The sequence below is a fragment of the Mytilus californianus genome, unplaced genomic scaffold (genome assembly GCF_021869535.1).
Source record: "Mytilus californianus isolate M0D057914Y unplaced genomic scaffold, xbMytCali1.0.p SCAF_1, whole genome shotgun sequence".
NCBI classification, from domain to species: Eukaryota; Metazoa; Mollusca; class Bivalvia; order Mytilida; family Mytilidae; genus Mytilus; species Mytilus californianus.
Window position 1 is genome coordinate 71810026 of NW_026262581.1, and position 24395 is coordinate 71834420.

The following is a 24395-nucleotide window of genomic DNA, read 5'->3' on the forward strand; positions in this document are numbered from 1 at the left end:
TGTTAGTTTGACTCCTTATTGAAGTTATTGCCCTTAAGTGACGATTTTCCCCAATTTTACATTTGGCCTTTTATCTTGAAGACTATAAGACAGATAGAAACTATAAAAAGCAAACATGATCTACAAGACAAGATTTACAAATAAGCTAAATTCCATCATGGCAGAAATCTTCAGTCGACTCTTTATTTGAGTTATTGCCCTTTAATGATAATTTTTACCATTTTTTGGGGTGTTTTTGTCTATCATCTTGAAAACGATAATAGATAAATAGAAACTTTAAGAAAGAGAAATGATCAGCAGGATAAGATCTACAAATACATCAACATGACTGAAATTGCAGTTAACCATTAATACTGTTATTCCCTTTAAATGATATTTTTACAAAAAAGTAGAAATTGTTGAAGATGCAGGCAAGCGACACAGGCTTTTTAGAGCCTCAAGTTTATTTTTGTTTGAAAAAAGACTAAAGAAGAAATGTAATGAGAATCTTTTTTATTATTAATTGTTTATAATAGAAATAAGTAGACTTCTTAACAACAGAAACTACAAGTACATTGTATATGAAGAAACAAATATAATACTAATCAGTTAAACAGTTGGAAGCCAGGTGCTCAAAAACAAAATATATAACGGTTATAAAATTGAAATATATTAATCATTCTAAATTATAGAGTAACAGTGGTCAACATTTGTGTAAATTGGTGTAACAATTGAATCTGAAAATAAGACAAAGTTACAAAAAAAATCCCATCAATGCAAAAAATGTGCAACAATATAGGTAAATATGTCTGAACATACTAAGGTTGCAATAAGGCTGTCTCAGAGTAATGACATAATATTATTTAATGTAACTGATGAGAATGCAAGGAAGGGGAATCACATATCCAATGGTAAATATTCACATTTACTATTACACAAAACTTATCAAAAGCCTTGAGATGTTACCAATTTGAAAGGTGTCTGTGATTTGCTGGTTAAGCATTTTCACGGATTTTTCTTGCCATGAAAAGTTCAAAATCACAACATTTTTCTATTATGCTTTGTTTAAATTCTTCCAAATATATAAAATATGACCTGTCTTACAATCTCAATCTAGTCAAATAAATTATATAAAAAATAAAGCTCTATATGAATACTTACTGTATATATTACCCTGTTATGACTTCAGTTGTTTCATTTTTCAGATTGTGCATTATCACAGTTTATCTAATGGCAAAAGTTAATGGTTTTGATATTTATTCATTCATTTACTGTAAACAGACTAACTTTTGCAAGCAGAGAATAATGCCAAAATGGTCCTGACTATGACAAACTTGGATCTTCTCTAGTGTGAGGGTCTGGATGGGGGTCCTTCATTTCTTTTTTCTTTATTCTTCTATACCATTTTTCTCTATTCTTAATTTTTTTTGTTCATTATTCTCTATTCTTTATCTTTTTGGGCCTGTTATTTTCTATTTTTTTCCCCGTAATTTTTCTCTATTCTTTATTTGCTTAGCCATAATTATTCTGCACTTTTTGCTATTATTTTCTATTTTGTAAACCCAAGGCCCTCTAGTATAAATTCATCAACATAAAATCTAGTGAAATCTACAAAATTGTTCACTTGAATCACTGCAATAACTTTTTGGTTTGTTTGGTTTTTTTTCTTTATCAATTACAAAGTTTTCATGTTGACTTTGAACAGCTTTCCCCCTCACTCTGAAATATCTTCTTCCCAAAGAACCTAAATTTCAATACTTCAATGGTAGTTGTTTGATTAAGCAAACATAACAAATAACGGTACTGTCTATAAAATGATATAATTTATGTAAATATTGTACAACAATAAAATTCAAAATTATAACATGACTGAGACTTACTACTTATTATAAATATGATCTTTTAATAATATATTGGACAAATAATTTTATCACATGGAATGATATTTTCTGCTATGGGAATAAATATAAACAATGGATGAACTGTTCAAAATACAAACTTGTAAATAAATGTCAACTCAAAAATAGGCAAAAAAACAAAAACATCAAGCAAGCAGTAAATATTACTGTAAAATCAAACCTAAATCCTTAAAACCTACTGGATGAAAAAAAGTATAGCTTTTTTAAATACTGATAAGTTTATTCTTTAGCAGGATTTTTTTGGCAGTCTTTAAACAAAATAAGTCATTTAGAATTGTTATGATAAAAGCCATTAAATTGCTTAAATGTTTAAAGTCTTTCATCCTTTTATCAAAAATATGTTAATATCAGTGATAAATAGACAGGATGCTATAATCTTGTCATTTTAAAGAAGAAATGGGATTGTAATAAAACCATATCATAATAGACCACTTTCGAGTTCGTTGCATTTCCGTCAAAAACTTTGGTTTTAGTGAACATCATCTGTGCATTTAGGGGCAACGTCACTTCCTTCCAATGTTGAGTGAGCGGTTGAAAAAAATATGATGCTATATCGCACGAATTATTCGGCAAATTAAATTCTTATAATTGATAATTAGCACTGCTGTCATTAGGGAATTGTGATTAAGTACCTACGGAATAAAAATTATTTCTAATTTAGCCTGCATAATGATGATCACAAAGACACTTGATGAACTTTGATAGTGCAGGGTTTCAGGCGGTCCCCTATGTCTAGTAAATGACGTCATAAATGCACGCATAATTGATGAATTTTTCCGGTGAAGCACATAACTGGAAAGTGGTCTATTGAGATATAGGTTTTGGCGAAAAAATAAAAACAAGGTCAAGCATTAATTAAAAGACAACTGAATATGATCAATATCTCTCTTTGTATAACACATTCTGTGACAACATATCTTTTTGGATAAGAATGCATTGCAAGCATTAATAAAAAGCATGCAGCATGTTTGCAACCATGTTTTTCAAGAGCTGTAGAATGCATTGCTAGGATAGGAACTTCACAGAAAGTTTTGGAAAGCATGCGGCAATATGATTTGATTGCCTATTGATGGTGGTCTGATTGCAGTTGGTCATGGTTTAATTGAAAGGTGGTTGCCATTTGATTGCAGGTTGGTCATGGTCTAACTGAAAGGTGGTTGCCATTTGATTGCAGACTGATAACTGTTTACTGGTAATTGCAGGTTGGGGTCTTACTTTCAATATGTTTACAGGTTGACATTCTGCAATCATCAACCTGGTAGCAGCTAGCAGCATGCTTACTGCAAGCTTGTGTGTGACAAGCGTTACTGCAAGTATGTAATTTGGTTTGGGTGTTGCTCATACTTTTAAAAATATTAATAATTAGGTCTTTAACTGCTACATTTGCAGTTGTCCTTAATTAAATGCACTAAGTTTGTAGGCCTAAAGAATTATGTAAAACAAACTTCATATATGTTACTGTTAAACAGGTCTGAAACAGACTAATGTCTTATAAACATCTGAAAGCTAAAACTCAATAAATCAAATGTAATTTGTATTTTTAATATTCATGGGAAAAAATAGTGGCCTTATCATACCTTCACCTTTAAACTTAGTAGGAAAAATCTCAGTCATAGAAATATGTGAAGCTGAAATTAGTAAAATTGTTCTAGATGAGCTCTTCACATATAAAACAGAGTACATTGTATAAGTAAAATCAGACACACACAAAAAATTCTACTGTAATAAGAGGATACTAGTTGCAAGTCGCTTAAAATCATTGTTTCAACCTTTAAAATAATGAATAAATAATAAATAATGCTGCATGTTTTTGATTTAAGTTAGGTAATAAACACTAAAAAAAGTTAGAAACAACAATATCACAGTTACTACTAATACTAATACATATACTAATAACTCGATGAAAAATTTTACTAGTAGCTTGCCAAAGTTGGTCTCGACACATCAGAAAGGTTGTTAGCCATGTTTGCCATGTGAATGGGAAGGATCATGAGGACTTTTATGTAGTTCCAAGCTATCAGAGACGTGAATCAAAATTCATAACATCCTATCAATGATCTTTCTAAGAGAAAAAACAAATGAGAATTGTTTGTTACTTCTGTTTGGCATATTGTTAATGATGGCACAATAGTTTTAAGAATACAGTATGTTTTAAATCTTTTTAATAAGACAAAAGGAAAATGAATCAAGAAATGAAAGGTATTCATTAATGTGTCAAAACCCAACAACACCAAAAATAGAAAACATCTAGAGGTTAAAATACTGCTTTCAACAGTTGATAGGTCATTATACAATATAGCAAGCTCTTCATGACTTTGAGTCAAAAACAGTTATGAATGAATCTAACCAAGATTATCAAATATCTGAAATCCCAATCCCCTAATTTACAGACACACATTAAGGTATACAAAAAGACGATTGACATGGTTCTGAACAGGCACATAAACATGAGGGATGTTAAATGGAAATTTATCTGCTGGTTCTAATCTACTGATACCAGCAGTGTCAACCAATCAAACAGTTGAACCAGTATTAGTATTATTTAATATCATATTCTAGAATTTAAATCTACAAAAACCTTTTGTGGTCAAACAACAACTAAAACAATAGACAATCTCAACAAATATACATTTATGTACAACATTAGGGTATGTCCCTACATAAAAAAGACAAGAAACTGCCTGATATACTCCTAAACTGATTAACCAAGTCTTGACTCTTTTACTTCATAGTTAAAATTAGAAAGAGAGAATAAGTGTTCAATATGAACAGATTGAAAGATTGATTGATTGGTGTTTAGCGCCACTTTCAGCACTACTGTGCAATTTCAAAGCGGTCAGCTTATATTGGTGGAGGAAGCCGGAATGCCCAGAGAGAACCACAACCTTTGGCAGGAAAACTGACAATCCTACTCCATTAAGATTTGAGTCAAGAGCACCTGCTACGTGTGGGATTCGAACTTACACAACCTAAGTGTTGACAGGCTTGTGATACAGTTGTTGAACTACTTAGACCACTCGGCCACTGAGGCCCTTGAAAGATTGACAAAGGATGACTAAGGATGGAAAAATCTTACAAAAAAATGCAAAACCAGTGCATTCATGTAAAAAAATCCGACATAAAATATCACATGAAAAATGTTAAGAATAGTTACATAAATAGAAATTATTCAAATTAAAATCCGTGTAATATTAGTGGTATATTTCCTGCTTCCCTTTTGTGCTTAATTAAAAAACAGAATATTCAAAGGACATAATTTACAGGCATAGTTATTCAAAATGAATACATTATGTAATATATATTTAAAGCTAAAATAGAATTGGACAGATATATTCTAATCAGCAGGCTCTTTACATTGCCTGTCACACTATGGACAGGCAACAAGGCAAAATTATATTTCTTCTCAACAGTCATTTTCAAATTGTACAGTAAAAGATGATTTCTTAAATCTTATTTAAAAAAAGATGAAAAATAATCATCTAACAGAAATAGCGATAACTTCAGCAAACCTTTTAGTTATTTTATTAACTCTTATCTTTTTAATCCCTTTTAAATTAACATTTATACTCATGTTTTTGCAATTGGTTGTATGTAAATCCATAACGTATTTCCATTATATGTTCATTGTTAAAAATACATTGTAGTTTTAACTAATTTAAAGTTAACGTTACATTCAGTATAAAACATATAATATATCAATTGTTCATTTCATAGAAACAAATTATATATATGTAACAGGAAACACTGCAATAAAGTTTGTATAAATATATATAAACAAATCTCATACAATTTTTGGCTGGTGAAAAAAAAAAATTTCAAAGGTTAAAAAACACGCTGAGATTCAAGTTTGGCAATTGAAACTAAGTTTGTTCATTTAAAGTTGAAGTTAAAAAGTCTGGAAATAAAATAATCATTAGAATGTCTTGTCTCAATGTGCCAACAGTCAAATAAGAAAAAAAAATCTTTATTAACTCTCAACCAAGTTACTTTATAATTATACAGAAGGTCTTAGTTATCTCCCTTTATTGCTTTGAGCGAAAGATAAAATGTCTATTATCTCATTTATCTAACTTAGTAGTAGTTTCTGACTTATTATTCTCATAAATGATGACATTTAATGAAAAGTTTCATGAAACAGTACTATATTAGACCATTTAAACCAAATTCATGTAGTAATACATATTTTTAGTATTATAAAGTAATTTAAAAGTTAAAATAATTAAAAGAACCTAGATTTGGAATTTAAGTTCTTAGTTGAATAGATATATCCCTTGTTTCATTTGTCATTACCATTGACTTACATATAGCACTTTCTGTTTAATGTATGTTTTAATTATTATGAAAATAGCACTTTTAATTATTATAAAAATAGCACTTTGAATCATTCTGAATTGACTGAATAACTTCTTAAAGGAATATTGCTTCAAGGTTATAATACAAATATTTTCAAATAATGGTCAAATAATGTCATTAGCACAATCACTGTTAATGTTTCATAAAAACCTTTTCTCTTGTGAGTTTGGCATTGAAAAAATGTTTTTCTTCTTGTAACGGCAGATAATTGGGAAGTTTACGTATCTAAACCTTTGTTTTACACACACTTGGTTATAACTAAACATTACTGTTCTTTATATACAGTTTTGAATGTATTCTTTAATAAAGATTCTGAATAATTTATATCACAGTTTGATACCCTGTGAATCTGGAATCGTTACAAATCTTCATTGCTGCCTTGTAATTAGTAATTAGTACTGTCCATTTACAATTTGCCAGCAGGTTCTGGTTTACTCCATTTGTATGTCCCAGTGTATATAAAATCCCTGTCATGACAGAGTTTATCACTTTCCTTTGGACCACGGCTGAAAAATAAAACATTCTGAAAATATGTTCATATTTGCATGAAATAAATGAATAAAAAATCTTAGTCTACAAACAAAATTGCTGTAGCTTTTGTAAACCTGTTAAAACTCAATAACAGCGTCCCATTTAGCAAAAGGGGTTCAAATAACACAAAAAAAAACAGTTATTACTTAACTATGATATCAAAGTTTCCCAATAATTGATTGATTGGTGTTTAATGCCACTTTCAGCATTATTGTGCTATTTTGGGGCAGTCAGTTTTTATTGTTGGAGGAAGCCAGAGTGCCAGAAGAGAACCACCGACCTTCGTAAGGAAAACTGACAATCCTTGTCAATTAAGATTGGAGTCGAAAGCCCCTGCCACATGCTGGATTCCAACTCACAACCTTAGTGTTGACAGGCTAGTGATAGTTGACTACTAAGACCACTCGGCCACCATGGCCCCTAGTTTCCCAATGAGGTAGGTGTATTTTAGTAAAAGACCGTAGAAAGAATTAGACACAAAATACATGAACATTAAATCAGGACCTTATAGGAATGCAACAAAGAATCTTTAGGAATAAAATTTAAGGGTTCAATAGGCCCGGATTGCTCACCTAACTATGGTGCTTTACCATGATAATCATAAATAGCCTAGCAGTATTGCACCCTGGCATAACTGGAATTTGATGCTACGCTATTACAAAATTATGAGTCTCTTTACATTGGATGTTATGGCTGGTATAGACCCATTGCCAAATAGCTTCACCAAAATTTGTTGAGAAAAAAAAGACATTTCATGGAAAATTTAAATTAGTGGATTGGGTATACAAAAAAAATTGACATAAATGTAGTTAAGCTGATGGATTACTGGTTCTATTATAAGCAATGTTTTCAAATATCTACTGTTTGGTATTTTGTAATCCTACAATTAGAGCAGCGGTGTGTTTTTCCTTCCAACTTATTCCAAGAGGTTACATCGGATCATTTACGCAAATCTCCACAGTGATAGGTTTCTCTTGAAGTACCATCAATTTGAACATGAGTTAGTTACATTTTACATTAATATTCAACTACCAACAAACTGTCATGCTGTTCAGACCCTCAGTAAAACCTTACTGTCTAGTTTAAATGTGTCATTGAAAACTGAAGATGGATGTTTTTTTCATTGAACATTTATATCCATGATTGGCTCTGACCCTTGACACTATGCCAATTGGTTTACAACAAATAAAAGAAGATTTCCAATGTCCCCAGCATTGCACATATTTTATCTATCCAAGGTACAAGGGCAATAACTAAAAAAAACCCTTTTTTTTTTGTTATTTAAAACTTTTTATTACTGGTAATATCATAGAGAAATGAAGGCTTCAGAGCAAATACAATGTGATTTCCATTATAACTAATATTTCCAAGGGCATAACTTGTTAAAACTATTTGATCAGCACTTATTTTCGAAAAAGTCAAAGACATTGCTGATACAAACCTATGATATAAATTTCATAAAATTCTGGCAATAATTGTACATATGAGAGCGCTGACAATGCAATTTTCCATATAATCAATATTTCCAAGGGGCATAACTTTTTTAAAAATAATTGATCAGCACTGATTTTGTAACTCGTCAAAGACATTGATGATATAAACCTATAATATAAATTTCATAAAAATCATGACAAGAATTGTACACATTAGAGCGCTCTTAAAGCAATTTTCCATATAATTAATATTTTCAAGGTGCATAACTCTTTTAAAAATTATTGATCAGCACTGATTTTCAAACTCGTCCAAGCTATTGATGATATAAACCTATGATTTAAGTTTTATAAAATTCTGGCAAGAATTGTTCACATGAGAGCGCTAACAATGCAATTTCCATATAATTAATGTTACCAAGGGACATAACTCTTTTGAAAATAATTGATCGGCACTGATTTTCGAAGTTGTCCAAGACATTGCTGATATAAACCTATGATATAAGTTTCATAAAAATCTGGCAAGAATTGTACATGTGAGTGGCTAACAAGACTGGACGGACGGATACCTGGTATTTCTATGTCTCCTACAACGCATTGCAAGGGGGAAAATAAAGATTCTGTGCATATTTCACAGTTGGTTAAAATGCAGTAGGATTTCATTTGAAAGGAATTAAATAGAAAGATGTATTTTACATCCAGCTTGTAACGGTAATACTGTTTATAAGCTTATGAATTTAAGAATTGTCCTTAAATCTGTCTCCTTGGCTCAAATAGACTTATTGATAGAAGTTTTAATTATACTGTTGTCATTCAATCACTCTATAGTTCAAAGCAATACTAAATTGTTTCTCTTTTTTTCAATATAGTTTTTTCGGGCATTGCACAAAATTATTGAGTTGTGGTATGAAATTTTCTTTGAAGTACAGCAAACAAAATTAAGAGTTAAGGCTGGCATGATTTCTTTTAAGCAGGTTAAGTACAGTGTAATTTGTTATTTATTTTAGTTTTCTTTTGTATCACTTTTTTAGATTTAAGTGCTTTTCATGTATAGGTTTTTAGTGTTATTTTAGGTACATTTGTCAATCTACTGATTGACATCAAAAAAGGGGAGGGTCGAGATCTAAAAACTAAAAAAAGGTTAACCCTGCCACATTTTCATGCGTGTGACCCAAGTCAGCAACCTCATCAGCAGTCGTCATATGTTATATCTTAGTGTGTTTTGTTATTTGGATAACTAAGTGTTAATGGCAGATGTCTGATAGTTTTGGTTTAAGTTATGCATACTAGGGAATTGTTACAATTTAGACTTGACATATTGTACAGACAACAATCTATTTTGAAGTCTATGTAGATGTCATTTGATTATTTTTGGCATGGGGTTGCTGTCTTATTAATGTAAACCATGAATCTCCTTTTCAATTATACAGTATACAAGAACATCTAGAATTCAGTCATCTACAGAAAAAACATTAGAAAGTAAATGACAAAACCAAAATTCAAATAAATTTTGTGTCATAGCATTGTATCATAATATAATAAATATTTGTAATAAGGGTTATTCATTATCACCAACAAAAAAAAACTCTAAGTTTCAAGGTAACTAAGGGGAATAACTCTTAATCTGTAAATTTTAAAAGCATCAAAATCAACTTGATCTGTATTTTATGATCCCAGCCATTGTGTTCGAATTCAAGATATGTTCAAGTTGTACTTAATATTCATCCAGATATAAAGTAAAATAAATGAAGAATGTGTCAATGGGATACAGATGCCCCAGCTTGAAAATATACGGCAACTTCTGTAATTTTTCAATTTACAAAGGGACATAACCCAAGAACAGCAAAAGTGACGTCACCCAAATTTGAACTTGATCTGTGTTTGGTGGTAATAAGCATTGTGTATAAGTTTTATAACATTTGGAAGTTTTATAACATTTGGTTGAGACAAACTAAAGTTAGAGTGCAGAAATGACAAATTTAGCAATTTTTGTAACAAGTATTGTAGCGCAGAATGACAAATTAAACAATTTTTCCATTCATAAAGGGACATAACTCAAGAATGGTGAAAGTGACGCAATCCAAATTTCGAACTTGATCTGTGTTTGGTGGTAAGAAGCATTGAATATAAGTTTTATAACATTTGGTTGAAGCAAACTAAAGTTAGAGAACAGAAACTAATTTTGGAACAAACGGATGGATGAAAGGAAGGATGTATGAACAGAAAAGGGTAAAACTTAATGCCACCTCCGTCGCAGGGGCATAAAAATATGTTTTAATGTAACCAAAGGTAAAAACTCTTAAAAGGTAAAAGTCAATTGAAAACCCTCAAAATCACACATGACCTGTATTTTATGATCCATGACATTGTGTTCAAAAGATTTGGACAATTGGTACTTCAATTATTATCCAGAAACCAAAAAATATCATTTCTTAAGGTAACTATAATGGCATGACTATTGATCAGTAAATGTCGAAACCTTCAAATTGAAAATTGTGTTGCAGTTTTAATAGATTAGTTCAAACAGAACTATCGTTATCATCTGGATACTTTAGAAAACCCAACTGTTAATGTAAGTAAGTGGCATAGCTCTTGAACAGTACTTGAGAAAAGTGTGACCAAAATATTCCTAAGACAAGAGGAGGAAGACAAACAGACAACAGACAAACAGACAAACAGATGAACAGTTGGACAAGGTGAATACAATATAGCCCCCACTCCTAGATTAGGGTATCAACTAAAAAACCTAGTTCTAGCTTTCCAGTAGTCAATAAGTATTTATGTGTATTAGTCATGAGTATATAAAAAATAGTTTGAATGTAAATATATTTATTAATCAATGAAACAGTACATGTATATCTCTCAGAAATTTATAATGTAATAAAATATTAAGTACATAGTAGGCCCGTAAATCTACAATGCTAATGTTTCCTTGTAAGTTATAAATAAACGTCCAGGAGTTGCGACCTCAACGTCATGGTAAACCAAACTTTGAACTGATATGGGACAGACAAACAAAGGAACAGACAGACTATTGGGCGAATTTACAGACTGGAAAACATAATATGTGCCTACTATTGACGGTTGGACATAAAAATATTTTGAAGTCCTATCTCAACAATTAAAAAAAAAATTCCCATCTTTGAAGCCAGAATTATTTACAATGTCTTTTCAGTAAAAGAAGCATCTTGTTAGTCCACTGACACAGAACAAAAGGGTGCTGGTTGAAATAAACACAAACTTATCTGACCCTGCAACATATAAATAAGCCTGTCCCAAGTCAGAAACCTAATCAGTGGGTGTCTATTACTATAACTTTATGAACTTTGTAAATTGGAAAATTCCTTATTGTGGAGGATCTTTGATAGTACTTTTGAAACTTACTATGATTTAGAGCTCAATATATTTTATATCATTTTTATCATTGAGTTGCTTTTTCATTGACCACCTCGACAGTTTTCATGCTCATCCATCAATGATGTCTCATTGAAATTTACCTTTATCTCCTTTATTCATATCTTAATATCTTGAGATTCATACTTCCAGAATAATGGTTCACATGTATAGATCCTCATAAATACATTAGAAATCCTTTGAAGTTAACATTTCTGGCGAGATAACTCCTTAAACTTTAGTTTCAACAATGTCAAAATTGTCTTTTCTCTTTTGTGTTAGAAAGTTGAAAATTAGTAGAATTTTTTAATGTACAAAAGACAATTAGTAAACTTCAGGTATCTATACTACAGCAAATTGTATATTAATCTTTATTCCTGTACCATTAGAAGTAAAACAATTTGAATAAATATGTGAAATATGATACAACTAAATATGAGATAAATTGTTTTTCAACTGTTCTGTTAATAATATCAATGTATTCTACTTTTTGATAAGTGCTCCTTCTACATACTATATGGTGATTTGTATTAAAAAAGAAAGTTTCGATAAAGTGTGAATTTTAAGTATTTTCTGAAAGCCGTGAATAATAAGCCATTTCTTGAGATTTAATACTGCATTGGTTTCAGAACAATGATTTTTTTTTTTCAATACAAATTCACATGTATGAAGAAACAATTCAAATATCTAATGGAAAGAAGAATATTATGCTAAGAAAAAGCCCTGTCATGTTTTCATGTTCATTTTAAGCAAAAAGATAAAAAAGAAAAGAAAATAACATATCACAATTTGTAGAAATCTATAAAAATATAGTTCTATTCTCATTATTCAGGAAAGTAACACAAATGATTTATAAGCCTGCTTTAGTCTCTTTAGACTCTGTCCATCTGTATGTCCCAGTGTACTTGAAATCCCTATCTGCCATGAATTCATCAGATTCTTTAGGTCCACGACTGAAAGGACACACAGAAAACACTACACTTACAACAACCAAACCAAATAAAACCAACACCAAGAAATACAAGGGTTATACATGTATACATCATACAACAATACACATATTGAGATACTGTGAAAGTACTTTTCGTGGGGTACTAATTTTCGTGGTTTTCATGGATGGCTTTATCCATGAATTTAAGTGTCCATCAAAATATAACAAATGTCTAAATCAAGACCTGGAAAGATCCCCATGTAGATGTGACTACAGCATATGATCTAGAGAATACATAGAATATATGCAAACACACTATGAACTATATATACAACTTCAGACAGGATTTTACCTCAAAAATTTTAAACTGTACGACCTTTAACCTTTTAATTTTCATAAAAAATTTAGGTTTGATCGTGCTAAGTCAATCTTCCGTTATATGTGATGATGAAGTGTTCATTTTGTCTCCTCATAATTTTCATACGATAAAAATCTTCGCTTCTGATGGCTTCAAATTTGTAACTCAATTTATTTTCTCATAAAACTAAAATCTACGAATTAAAGTACCCACGAACATGTAACTTTTGCTCAAACCAAGAAAATTGATACCAACGAATAAAAGTACTTTCACAGTACAGTAACTGACCACTAGTACAATTGTTCAATGCTACAGCCACAAACAGTTGATCAGTATTTGTTTATTCCATGCACATTATATTTTAAATACTATGGATTCATTAGTATTTTTGGGATACTAATTTTAGTGGATTTCGTGGGTATAGGTAAACAACAAATTCAAATGTTCAACGGGAAGTACAAGTTTTATGTAGGCTTGCATGTACACATTGGCTAAAACATAAAAATCAAACAACCCCAAAAATACAATTTTTCCTCAATCCACGAAAATTTGTACCAACGACAAATAAACGAATCCATAGTAGATTGTATACCAATTTGGCGTAAAATCCAAAAATTCATATATCATTAAATAAGTATAAGCTGAAAAAGTGGGAGAATATAGCTTTTCAAATTTTTTCCTTTAATTTGTTTTTAATATGTAAAATTTATCTTTTTGTGAGTAAGCAGTGAACCATATAGTGGTTCAGTTAGGAAAAACAGATGATGCAATTTGCTTTTTCAGAATCTAAATCTCTATGGGTACTGTGATTGTGATTAAGTATCCAAGGTTAAGGACATTGTTAACCAACACTACAGTTTGGTATGAACTATTGAAAATATTACCCATAATTCATTAGATTCTGAAAACACATGGAAAAGTGAATTTCTACTGAATAAATATAAGGATATGATACAATGATGGTTAATAAAACCACATGCTAATAAATGATATTTTTTTCAAGAAAAAAAAAACATTTACAAAAAGGTTCATGCTTATAAAATAATTGTAGTTAGCTTCTTAAAGGGAGCGTGAGGTAAGTACCCTAATTGACAAGAAAGTTGTGGTATTTTATAATATATAAGGTAATATGGAAAACAGAACATGTTTGAAGAATATGAATTTTGTCATGCATCTTATTATACATAAACTGGTATGATGATAAAAATGTCTAGGTTATGTAATTATTAGTGAATTAAAATTCCAAAACTATTTCAATATAAAAACATTGCTTGAACATGTTAAACAAATAAAATGCACATGTTTGTTTTGTGATGATGTTCTTGATTTTAAAAACCAAAATGAAAATTAAAAGTTATCTTTAACAATTTTTCCCTACAGAAACAGAAATATATCAGTTGGACTAGATTTCTGAACCTTTTCATCATTTCTGTTAATTTATCATTCTGTATACACTTGGGATAAATTTTAATGTTATCCCAAATATAATCTTAAAAAAATCCTTGGGACCTTTGTTAGTAGACAATGTCAAGTCCCTTGTCTCTGAGTGCTATAACATTTCAAAAGGTATATCTCCAATTGTTTATATTCAATTCAATATTCAATTATATTAAGAAATATTTGGTCATCAATCTTAGAAGTATGGGAATTGTAAACTTACGGTATGAAATTGCAAACTCTGGATTTATTTTCTCTCTCTAACTCTTTTAAGACAAACAATTTATTACCTTCTTAAAATCTGTTAAAATACATTCAAAACACAAACATCCAAAGCATTACACCAAAACAACAGAATATCTTACCTTCCATAGACATAAGTAATAGGTTTTGGCTTCTCTGTTTCAATCTTGTTAAGTAATGGTGTAAATATTCTCCAGGCTTCATATAATTCATCAGATCGAACAAAGTTTATCTGGATACCAGAAAATACATCTAAAATCAACCTCTCATAGGCATCTGGAAGTTTGAGGTCCTGTCAATTATAAATAAGTCTATATAAAGCTATGCATTTTTAATACCAGGTACTATGTATATTTCTTGCTAAAATGTTTTATTTCACAGACTGGTTTTATTATTGTAGTATCAATCAGTCTCTTTTATACAGTCTTCTGTCATCTATCTGTTAAGAATTCTTGATGTTGCACAATATGAGTTTTTACAATTATCTAAAACTATTGTACAGTGACCATCAATAATCATATATATTTTCCCTCAAATATCAAGGTACATTGAATTCAGACATTATTGTGAGGCTTATAATTATTGTGTATAATGCGACTAGCTAAGTATTGCACTAATAAAAACTCATATTTTGATATCTTATACTTATATCTGTAAGCAGATTTTTCTGAAATCCCAATAATTAATCTTGCATTTTTGTCCATTCTTCAAATATCACAATAATATCCTATCCTACACTAACATTTCCTTGATATAAGAATGAAAGTAATGGGTACATTACTTATCTAACTATAATATTAAAGGTCAATTGGAGAATTAAACTATCCTCACAAAAATGAAGTGTTCATACTTCCAAAAGTTTTAGATTGTCATTATTGAATAATTGTGAAAATTTCTCTATTCTAAATTTTAATTATCGTCTTTTGGTATGCATAGTGCGCATTTGTGTATTGTACGCACCCCCTTTATGGTCCAAGAAACTTGAGAAAAAAAGTTTCTTCTTTGTATAATACACATAGACATTTTCGGAAAAGTCACAGCTCCAAAATCGGTAAAATGTTGCTTGAGCGTGATTTTTTTCGGCAAAGAATTAATGAGAAGTCATGATTAATATCATGGGAAGAATTTATTGTAGCTGAATAAAGAATTTTAATAGTTATCTTCTTTTTATAACCCACAAGTTAATGTTTGTCGTTTGTTGGCAAACAGGAAGTCTAAACTGGAAGTTTTTTAAATGGTCACCGATGTCGGTGAATTCCTTACAGAATACGTAGTTAATATGAAATTGTATTATCTTGTATTATTTAATTTTATGTTATGAATTAGTGCTGAAATAAATTGTTAAAATCTTATAATTTTTATTTTTTGTTTGTTGATTCTAGCTGTTAATCTGGATTATCACACCTCATTGATTGTTTTGATATCGATTAGACCCATTGATTGAGGTGTAATAATCCAGATTAACACCTAGAATACAATTTCGTATTAACTACGTATTCTGTAAGGAATTCACCGACATCGGTGACCATTTAAAAAATACAGGTAAATCTTGGGTGATTTTTAATTAACCTTGATTGTTATAAAAACAAATTATTTATCAAAACATCTATTGTTATTTGCATAAAAGTCGAGGTATTAGCGAAAAATTCTGTACTCTTCCCTTCACCTGTTTTTTTCTTTGTTGGAGTTCGGACCTGAAAAAAGGCTAAGAAAATGTTTGTAGGCATGTATAATGCCCACCCCTCTTACAAGAAACATGACCCAGGTATAAATGTGCGCACTATACATACCAAAAGGCGGTAATATTTTCTCATATTATAAGGACTTCAGATAAGTATTCCCATCTATAAATCACATCTTTTGATTTATGTACTGTAGAACTTGCCTTGTATCTAGAAGAGTAAGAGAGATCCAGCTCTGTTTCTTCACAGTTAAAGGACATTCCTGGTGACTTTGCCATCATTTTTAGATAAACGGCTTCATCTGGCTGTACTCTTATCACTAGTTCATTCCTCTTTACCTCCCCATCAGGGAATATATCTCCAGCAACAGCTTTGAATTGTATCCGCACTTCTGCCTTCCTCTCATTCAATGCTAAAGAAGAACAGTTAGTGTTTTCTAATATAATTACACTATTATCATGTACCAGTAAAAAAATTTGAATCTACATTATTGAGATACACACAATTTCCATTTATCCTTCAGTCACAATTAACCCTAGATGAATTTGGCTTTTCTGTTTCAGTCCTTTTTGTTGGTATAGCTTCTAACATTGCAGTGTATCTAAGCTTCCCTGTCTTTCAAATGTTTAGGTTTCAGTGTTCCTGATGAAGTTAAATCCAGATAAGAACTTTGAATGCACGGAATTTATAAAGTGTTTTTTCATATGATATCAATGAAGAAGACTTTTTTTACATGTTTAAATCCTCAAAAGTAGAAGCTAGGATTCATACATTATTTACTTCTTCGGAATCCTTATTATTTAAACTGAAAGGCCTTTCAAGGATAAGGACAAATGTAATGTTGATAAATGGGGTACAGTGAATATCTCATCTTAAGTTTAAATAAATGTCTGATGTTTAAGGGTTGGAATTGAGTCTATCTATGCATGAATCTGTCTGATGATGACTATCATTCTATTATACTAGAACACACCTGCGACATCGTGTGTCATGCTGGTTGTAAGGTGCACAGTTTTCTCTGCTTTCAAAATCTTTCTGTTTGAACCCATCCTGGTTTTTTTACTACAATAAACTTACTATAAACTAAATTTGTTTTTTTTTACTAATTAACCAAAATTAATAGTGGTATTTGGGTGGAAGAAAACAGACTTGTAAAATAATGTACTATAGTGTAACATAGATATAAAACAACTACTGGAAGAATTCCAGGTTCTCCTGATAGAGGAGGGATTTACAGAAGGTAACAGGTTGCTTCAACCGGAAACTACATGTGACATATACTATTGGTATCGGTATCAGATTCAACCCAGAACTTGTTAATTATTGGTAATGTTAATTATGTGGAAAACGAAAGGGCCTGGAATGGTGTAATTTTTAAACAACACAATTGTCCTATATTAGTTATAAAGCTGAATTCTTTGATTCGTTGTTTTTACGTCATGCCGGCTAACAAATTGGACCTCATTATTTTAGTAGTATAGCTATATATATATATATACTTGCCTTTCCCACATCTAAGTATAAATGGTACACCATCCCATCTCTCATTTTTAACATATAACACAGCAGTAGCAAATGTGGGAGTTACAGACCCTGAAAATAAACAAAAACTTTGTGAACAGGTAATCAAACTCTAAAACAGCTTGTTTACATTTCATCTGTACAAAGGTCAACAACTTCAAATACATAGCATGGTAAAGTCTAAAGACTTCAAAAATATCAACCAACTTCTTCCAGCAAATTATGTAATGATAAAAATAAACCATATTAGAATGTGGAAGGGGAAGATTTTATTTGGTTTGTTTTTTGTTTTCTCAACGACTCGCATCTCCTTTGGTTCATATTAGACTTAGTTGTGACAATTACCTTTAGGAACAGTAGGATCATCAAGATAACCTTGTGTCTCATCTCCTTTACCATCAGGTTTACCTACATACTGGCCTAAAATTGTATCCTTTATATCTACTGGTTGAATGCTCTTCAATACTTTAACCTGGAATACAAGAAGGATATCAGCTTAGGCAGAATATCTTATTTCATAATTAAAGCAGGATTTTTTTTACATCTTATTATATGCAGAAAATAAAGTATTAAACGAAAAAATTCAGTCTTTTCATACTACATGTCAAATATAAATCCTAGTATAAAAAGACCTTCAAACCAGCAATGGAATTACACAAACTTCTATGCTCAGACATCCCAATAGGTAACAAACCTTTTCATTACGTATGTCTTCAGCATTTGTACTTGGTGGTTTTTCCATTGCTACTAAGGTTAGTATCTGCATTAAATGATTCTGCATCACATCTCTGTAAAATAAATACATTATATAAATATATACCCGTTCAAATCAATATCTGTAAAACATATGAAAATCATGGGTACAATGTAGATCATTTTCCAAATAAACCTTATATAAGATAAAATGACAACTTTTCTTTGGCCAAAACATTAACACTTTTGGTCCTGAATGAATACAAATTTTTGCCAAAATGAAAAGTCATACTTTATATGAATGAATGCAAAACAATCTCATGCCATGGCGTAGGCTTCTTTCAAGCAACAAAAGAAATAGTTATTTCAAATCAACATACCTAAAACCATTTTCTCCTTTAATATAATCTACATAATTGTTTTATTTTTGTGGTCATGTAGCTGTCTCACTGTATACATTAAATATCCCACAACTCCTTTTATTTCATTTATGATTCAACATTAAGGACTATGATCATTTTACAATTACTGCCTACTGGTCTTATACCTGATGATTCCAAACTCATCAAAGTATCCCCCTCTTCCTTGGGTACCAAATGGTTCTTTAAAACTAATAACAACAGAAGCTATTCCATCTCTGTTCCACACAGGACTAAAAATTCTGTTGGCAAATCTGCAAAAAAGATACTGGCTATATAGATAAAATATCACAAAAACACGAGACAGAAAATTAATTTTTCAAGGATGAACTGATAGATTTTGAATTCCATATAAATAGACAAGGACAACAATTAACTGTTTCCTGAAAGCTGTCACCCTAGTTCCTTGTTAAACATTTACAGTAGCCAGATAAATAAAAAACACCCAGTAGAAATTAGAAGCTTAATGAATCCCTGTTAGCAAATATTTACCAGCCCTATTCTGTTTGTGGAGTTTTGGATGCCTTTTTAGTTTTTACCCTATATTGTGATTTATTAAACAGAAATAGAAATGTTAACAGATTTTAGGTACATCTGGATCTGTTCTTATATATTGCTGAGATATAATAAAAGTTTGGCTTGTTGTTTTTTCTTCTTCCTGCCAATCTAATGAGTCAAGGCATTTAAACTGATTTTTACAGTTTGTTCTCAAGTTGTGCGGTTACACAATTGTCCCAGGTTAGGGGAGGGTTGACTTTAATTTTGCAAAGAATATTTTATAAATTATCAATAAACCTCTGGGTTTTTTTTCTTCTTCTTTCTGCTTCATTTTTTACTGTATTTCTGTTATGGGAAAAATAAAGTTATCAGTTTTGTACTTAAGAAAAGATGTATCCCAATTAATGTAAATCATTTGTTGAATCTAAATTCTATACCTTAAAACCATGAGATTCTGTACCATTTCTTTCCCAAGGTAATGATCTATCCTGTATAGTTCTTCCTCTTTAAATAATGCTGACAAATGATTGGATAGTCTGTTTGATGATTCTAAATCTTTTCCAAAAGGTTTCTCAACAATTACTCTTGTCCATTTATCACTGAAATAAATCATGTTTAATGTATTAAGCAATTCAGTTAACAGCAGCAGATCAAGACTTCACAACTATGAATTGATAAGGGAAAAATGAAGGAACCTTAAGTGAGCAAGCACAAATACCCCACCTTCCTTATAATTTTAATATGGAATATTTTACAGCTCCCCTTTTTGAAAAAAAGGAACTCATTTCTGGTTTTATAAGTGGAAACCTTTATCTAGATTTGGATAAGAACTAATGAACATAATGTTCCAGGCTCGACAAAAATGAAGGCTTTATTATGGTGACAAGAGATAATATGGGATATTTTTACAATAACCTCTCCCAAAAAATATGATTCCCCATTTAAGATTTTCCTGAATATTGAAGTTATTTATGGTTTTGACGAGTGAAAACCTTCATCCAAATTTAAAGGGGACCCGACAATAAATGTTAGTGCTAGCATGGCAACAAGAAATATCATAAGACTTAATTTTTTTCAAGTGCCCTCCCCCCAAAAAATATTGTCCCTCTTATTCAGATTTTTCTGATCTTCAAACTCATCTATGCTTTTGATGAGTGGAAACCTTCATCCAAATTTTAAGAGGATCTGACAAAAAATGAAGCCAATAGCATGGTGATAAAAAAGTAATGAGAGACTGAATAAGAAATAGGTGAAAAACATTATACATGTTAAAATATACACTCCAAAACTTTTTTTGGCTGGGGTATATATGCTGAATGTAAAGAATATGCACTAATGCTAATAAAACTGCACCCAAAGTATTGTTAAATAATCTTATGCAGTTCCCAGTAAACTGAACATAACATTAAAACTTTAACCCTGTATAAAAATGTCAAAGTCAATGGATCATGACTGAGGAAACCAGGCTAAATACTTTCATTGGAAATAAGATGCAAGCCCATGCAAAAATACCATTGCTATATCTTTTGTAGTTCTTCTTACATTGACAATGATACAAATTTAGCAATTGATGATGACAAATTTAAAACACTACAACACATAAATTTACCCATTCTTTCCTTTGAAAAGGCCACACAAAATTAAATGAAATCAAAATTTCCCAATCATTTTCCGTGAAAAAAAAAATATTCAGGTAAGACTTTAAAAATTTTGAAATTAAGTTCCACATTCAATTTTCAGATTTATTAATCTACAACAAAAGAGACTTACCTCTTTGACATACAAGTAGCTTTCAGATTGAGGGTAACAGATTCATACACAGTTGGTGGAAGAGCTAGATAAAATAATCTGTTACAGCTGCCTTTTTGTTCGATGGCTTTGTTTAGTTTAGAGAAATCACCAGGAGAGTCATAACTACCAGCTATGTATTCATTTATCTTGAAAAATTGCTCTACTTTTTGTTCCTCTCCATTCTTTACCTAAAAAATAAATTCACGACGGTATAACGAGAGAGTATTATGTAAGTTGTCAGAAATAACAAGCTGAATTGTGAGCTATTGATTACAAAAGATACCTGTGATACATAGTATTTGGTAAACAGGAAAATGATGAGCAACGAATGTGAAAATGCATCACAAGGTTTAGCATGCTCACTTGAAGGATAAAGAAAAACCTTATGCAAGTTCTAGTAATTACTGAGAAAAAAGTGATCAAAATATGATATATTTACATCCTGAGGATATCGTTATTCCTTTCATTGTATCTATTTTCAAAATATGAAATATGATGTACAGTAAAATATTGGGAAAATTCACTTTACTATGAATAAAAGTTGGTGATACAGTTACTCGACAACACAAGAAATATCATAAAATTCACCTAGAAGTCAACATACAGTCATCAAGAATAGAACAGAGGATACATTTAGTCTCTTTACCATAAAGCTTAAAATTGTCCAAATTGTAGAAAAGTTGCATATAAATTTAACTTTTTAAGAGAGACTACTGAAGATCTTCTCAACACTAAAAACAAGGAATTATTTGAATCTGGAATAATTTTGAATTCTGGAAAATTGATGAGAAATATATGATGAAAACTAACCCAACTAAATAGGGTTAGCCATGCGCGCATGGCTAAGGTGGGTTAGTTAGTTCATACTGAAATGATAGTGAAAGTAAAATTAACCTTAGCCATGCACGCATGGCTAACCCTATTTAGTTGGGTTAATTTTCATCATACATTTCTAATCAATTTTCCAGAATTCAAAATTATTCCAGATTCAAATAATTCCTGTTTAAACACCTTAAATGTGTAAACAATGACAACCACTGATAAGGTTCTGGACTTTGGAGATGCTAATTCAATGCACCAGGATCTAAAAACATTCTGGTAGTCAACCCTCTACATTTTTTATTAATACATGTAACACTTGTATGTATGTATATATACCTTCATGTAGGGCAGTGCTTTCTTTTTGATATCTTCCACAGTAAGTTTACTTCTGGAATAACCAATAAAATATGTCTTTGGTGGTAACAATCCATCTCTAAACAGCCACCTACAAACATCAAATATGTTGTTTACTTAGTGATACAAATAAAATAAGCATTTGGTGAAACAGTCAATCACATATAAACTTTAAATTTGTAACTACTATTTACTTACATTTTTCAAAACTATACAACTCTATAAAGGAACATATATATATATAAGCTTCAATTTGAGATTAATATTTGTTACAAACAAAATATCTATTTGTTGGAAATAAACTTTCTCTGCACTGTGACCTACAAACATTCAGTTTGTCTTTTGTCTCTTAAAATTGTAATTATCAGTCAGAAATAAAACAAATGTGTTTATCCCTATACAGCCTACCACAAACATTGACCTTGTAATTATCAATATGGTGATTACCAAAACCTGGAGATATTTCAAGTTAATATCTTCTCTCCTGCTATGCTCTTCAAAATGTATTAGGATCAGCCTTATCATATATGTATTTGAACACAAGATTTTCCCAAATCTAACCATAATTGCCTTCAAAATATTTCTTTGAAAAAAAAAAACGTTTTAATATATGAAATATAAACAAACAGTTATTGCATAACACTGTATAAAGAAATTTTCCATAACATTTCTGTCGATTCAACTTTTACCCTAGAGTACAAAGAATTATTTCTTTTTCCTTTTTTCTCAATGAATTTTTGAGAAGTTTTCTTAAAAAAACAAATATAGAAAAAAAAACAATGGTTGTTTCATAATAGAACGAAACTCTATCTGTTGCCAATCTATCATGCAATTTGAAGTTAAGTAAACTTTATAAACCAAAGCTAAATATTTGAAATAAATTAACACATGATTAATAATGGTGTATGTAAAACAAAGACTTAGACAATTTCAAAGGTTATCTATAAAGTTATGATCTTATTTTTTATAACATTAATTGGGACTTCATAATATAGAAACAATTGTCAACATAAATTTTTCAGATTTTTTATATACATGTATCATTCAAACAAAAGTGCACACACTGAAATGTATCGCCTACTATACTGACCATTGATTTTATGTTGATAGTCCTACATATAAAGTTTTACTACAAGTATCACATTAACATTTATGATCCAAGAAAATGAGGTCAAGGTCAGATAAACCAAGGCGGAAATACATGCACACCTTTAATACAATCATTCCATACACAGAATATAGATGACCTATTGCTTATAGTATAAAGAAACAGACCAAACTATAGAAATTCTATATTGATCAATGAAACATGAAAATGAGGTGAAGGTCAGATGATACCTGCCAGACAGACATATACACCTTACAATCATTCCATACACCACATATAGTTGACCTATTGCTTAAAGTTAAAGAAAAACAGACCAGAACACAATAAAATGCTCCGCTGGGCGCAGCTTGATACGACCGCAGAGGTCGAACCCTGAACAGTTGGGGCAAGTATGGACACAACATTCAAGTTTGATACAGCACTGAATTTGGATTGTGATTAAATATTTGACACAGCATAGGTTACTGATACAGAATGAATGTGGTCTAAGAACTTTAAAAAATTTTAATTTACCTATTCAAACCATATCATTATTATTCGCTTTTATATATAAATCAGAAATAACCAATTTAAAAAGGAAAATTTTAAAGAAAAAAAAAATCCCTCCCCCAAATTTTTTGAACCCCCTTATGATTCATCACCCCCAAACTCAAACCCAGCCTTCCCTTTGTGGTATGGTACCTTGCAGTACAATTTCAGAGAGATCCATACACTTGAACACAAGTTATTGTCTGGAAACTAGAAAAATGCTTGTTTTTGGCCCCTTTTTGGCCCCAAATTCCTAAACTTTTAGGGCAATTACCCCCAAACTCAAACCCAGCTTTCCCTTTGTGATATGAAACCTTGTAGTACAATTTCATAAAGATCCATACACTTACACACAAGTTATTGTCCTGAAACTAGAAAAATGCTTGTTTTTGCCCCTTTTTGGCC

At 30.7% G+C, this 24395-nt stretch overlaps 1 protein-coding gene across 2 annotated transcripts in view; it reads right to left on the bottom strand.

Annotated features, from left to right (window-relative positions):
* Positions 1 to 475: 475 nt before the first annotated feature.
* Positions 476 to 24395, bottom strand: part of LOC127723551 (glucose-6-phosphate 1-dehydrogenase-like) — a 48608-nt gene continuing 24688 nt past the window's right edge. Inside the window, exons 3-12 of one of the 2 annotated variants that reach the window (XM_052230232.1) lie at positions 22337 to 22445; positions 21158 to 21366; positions 19825 to 19986; positions 19018 to 19143; positions 18472 to 18565; positions 18123 to 18249; positions 17760 to 17849; positions 16460 to 16668; positions 14697 to 14866; positions 476 to 6757 (exon numbers count right to left, since the gene is read on the bottom strand). In XM_052230232.1, the coding sequence (XP_052086192.1) occupies positions 6658 to 6757; positions 14697 to 14866; positions 16460 to 16668; positions 17760 to 17849; positions 18123 to 18249; positions 18472 to 18565; positions 19018 to 19143; positions 19825 to 19986; positions 21158 to 21366; positions 22337 to 22445 (1396 nt within the window). In that variant the 3' untranslated portion in view covers positions 476 to 6657. Of the gene's footprint in view, positions 6758 to 11024; positions 12559 to 14696; positions 14867 to 16459; positions 16669 to 17759; positions 17850 to 18122; positions 18250 to 18471; positions 18566 to 19017; positions 19144 to 19824; positions 19987 to 21157; positions 21367 to 22336; positions 22446 to 24395 lie in introns of those variants that run through there. The other variant, XM_052230225.1, reaches the window with a different exon arrangement.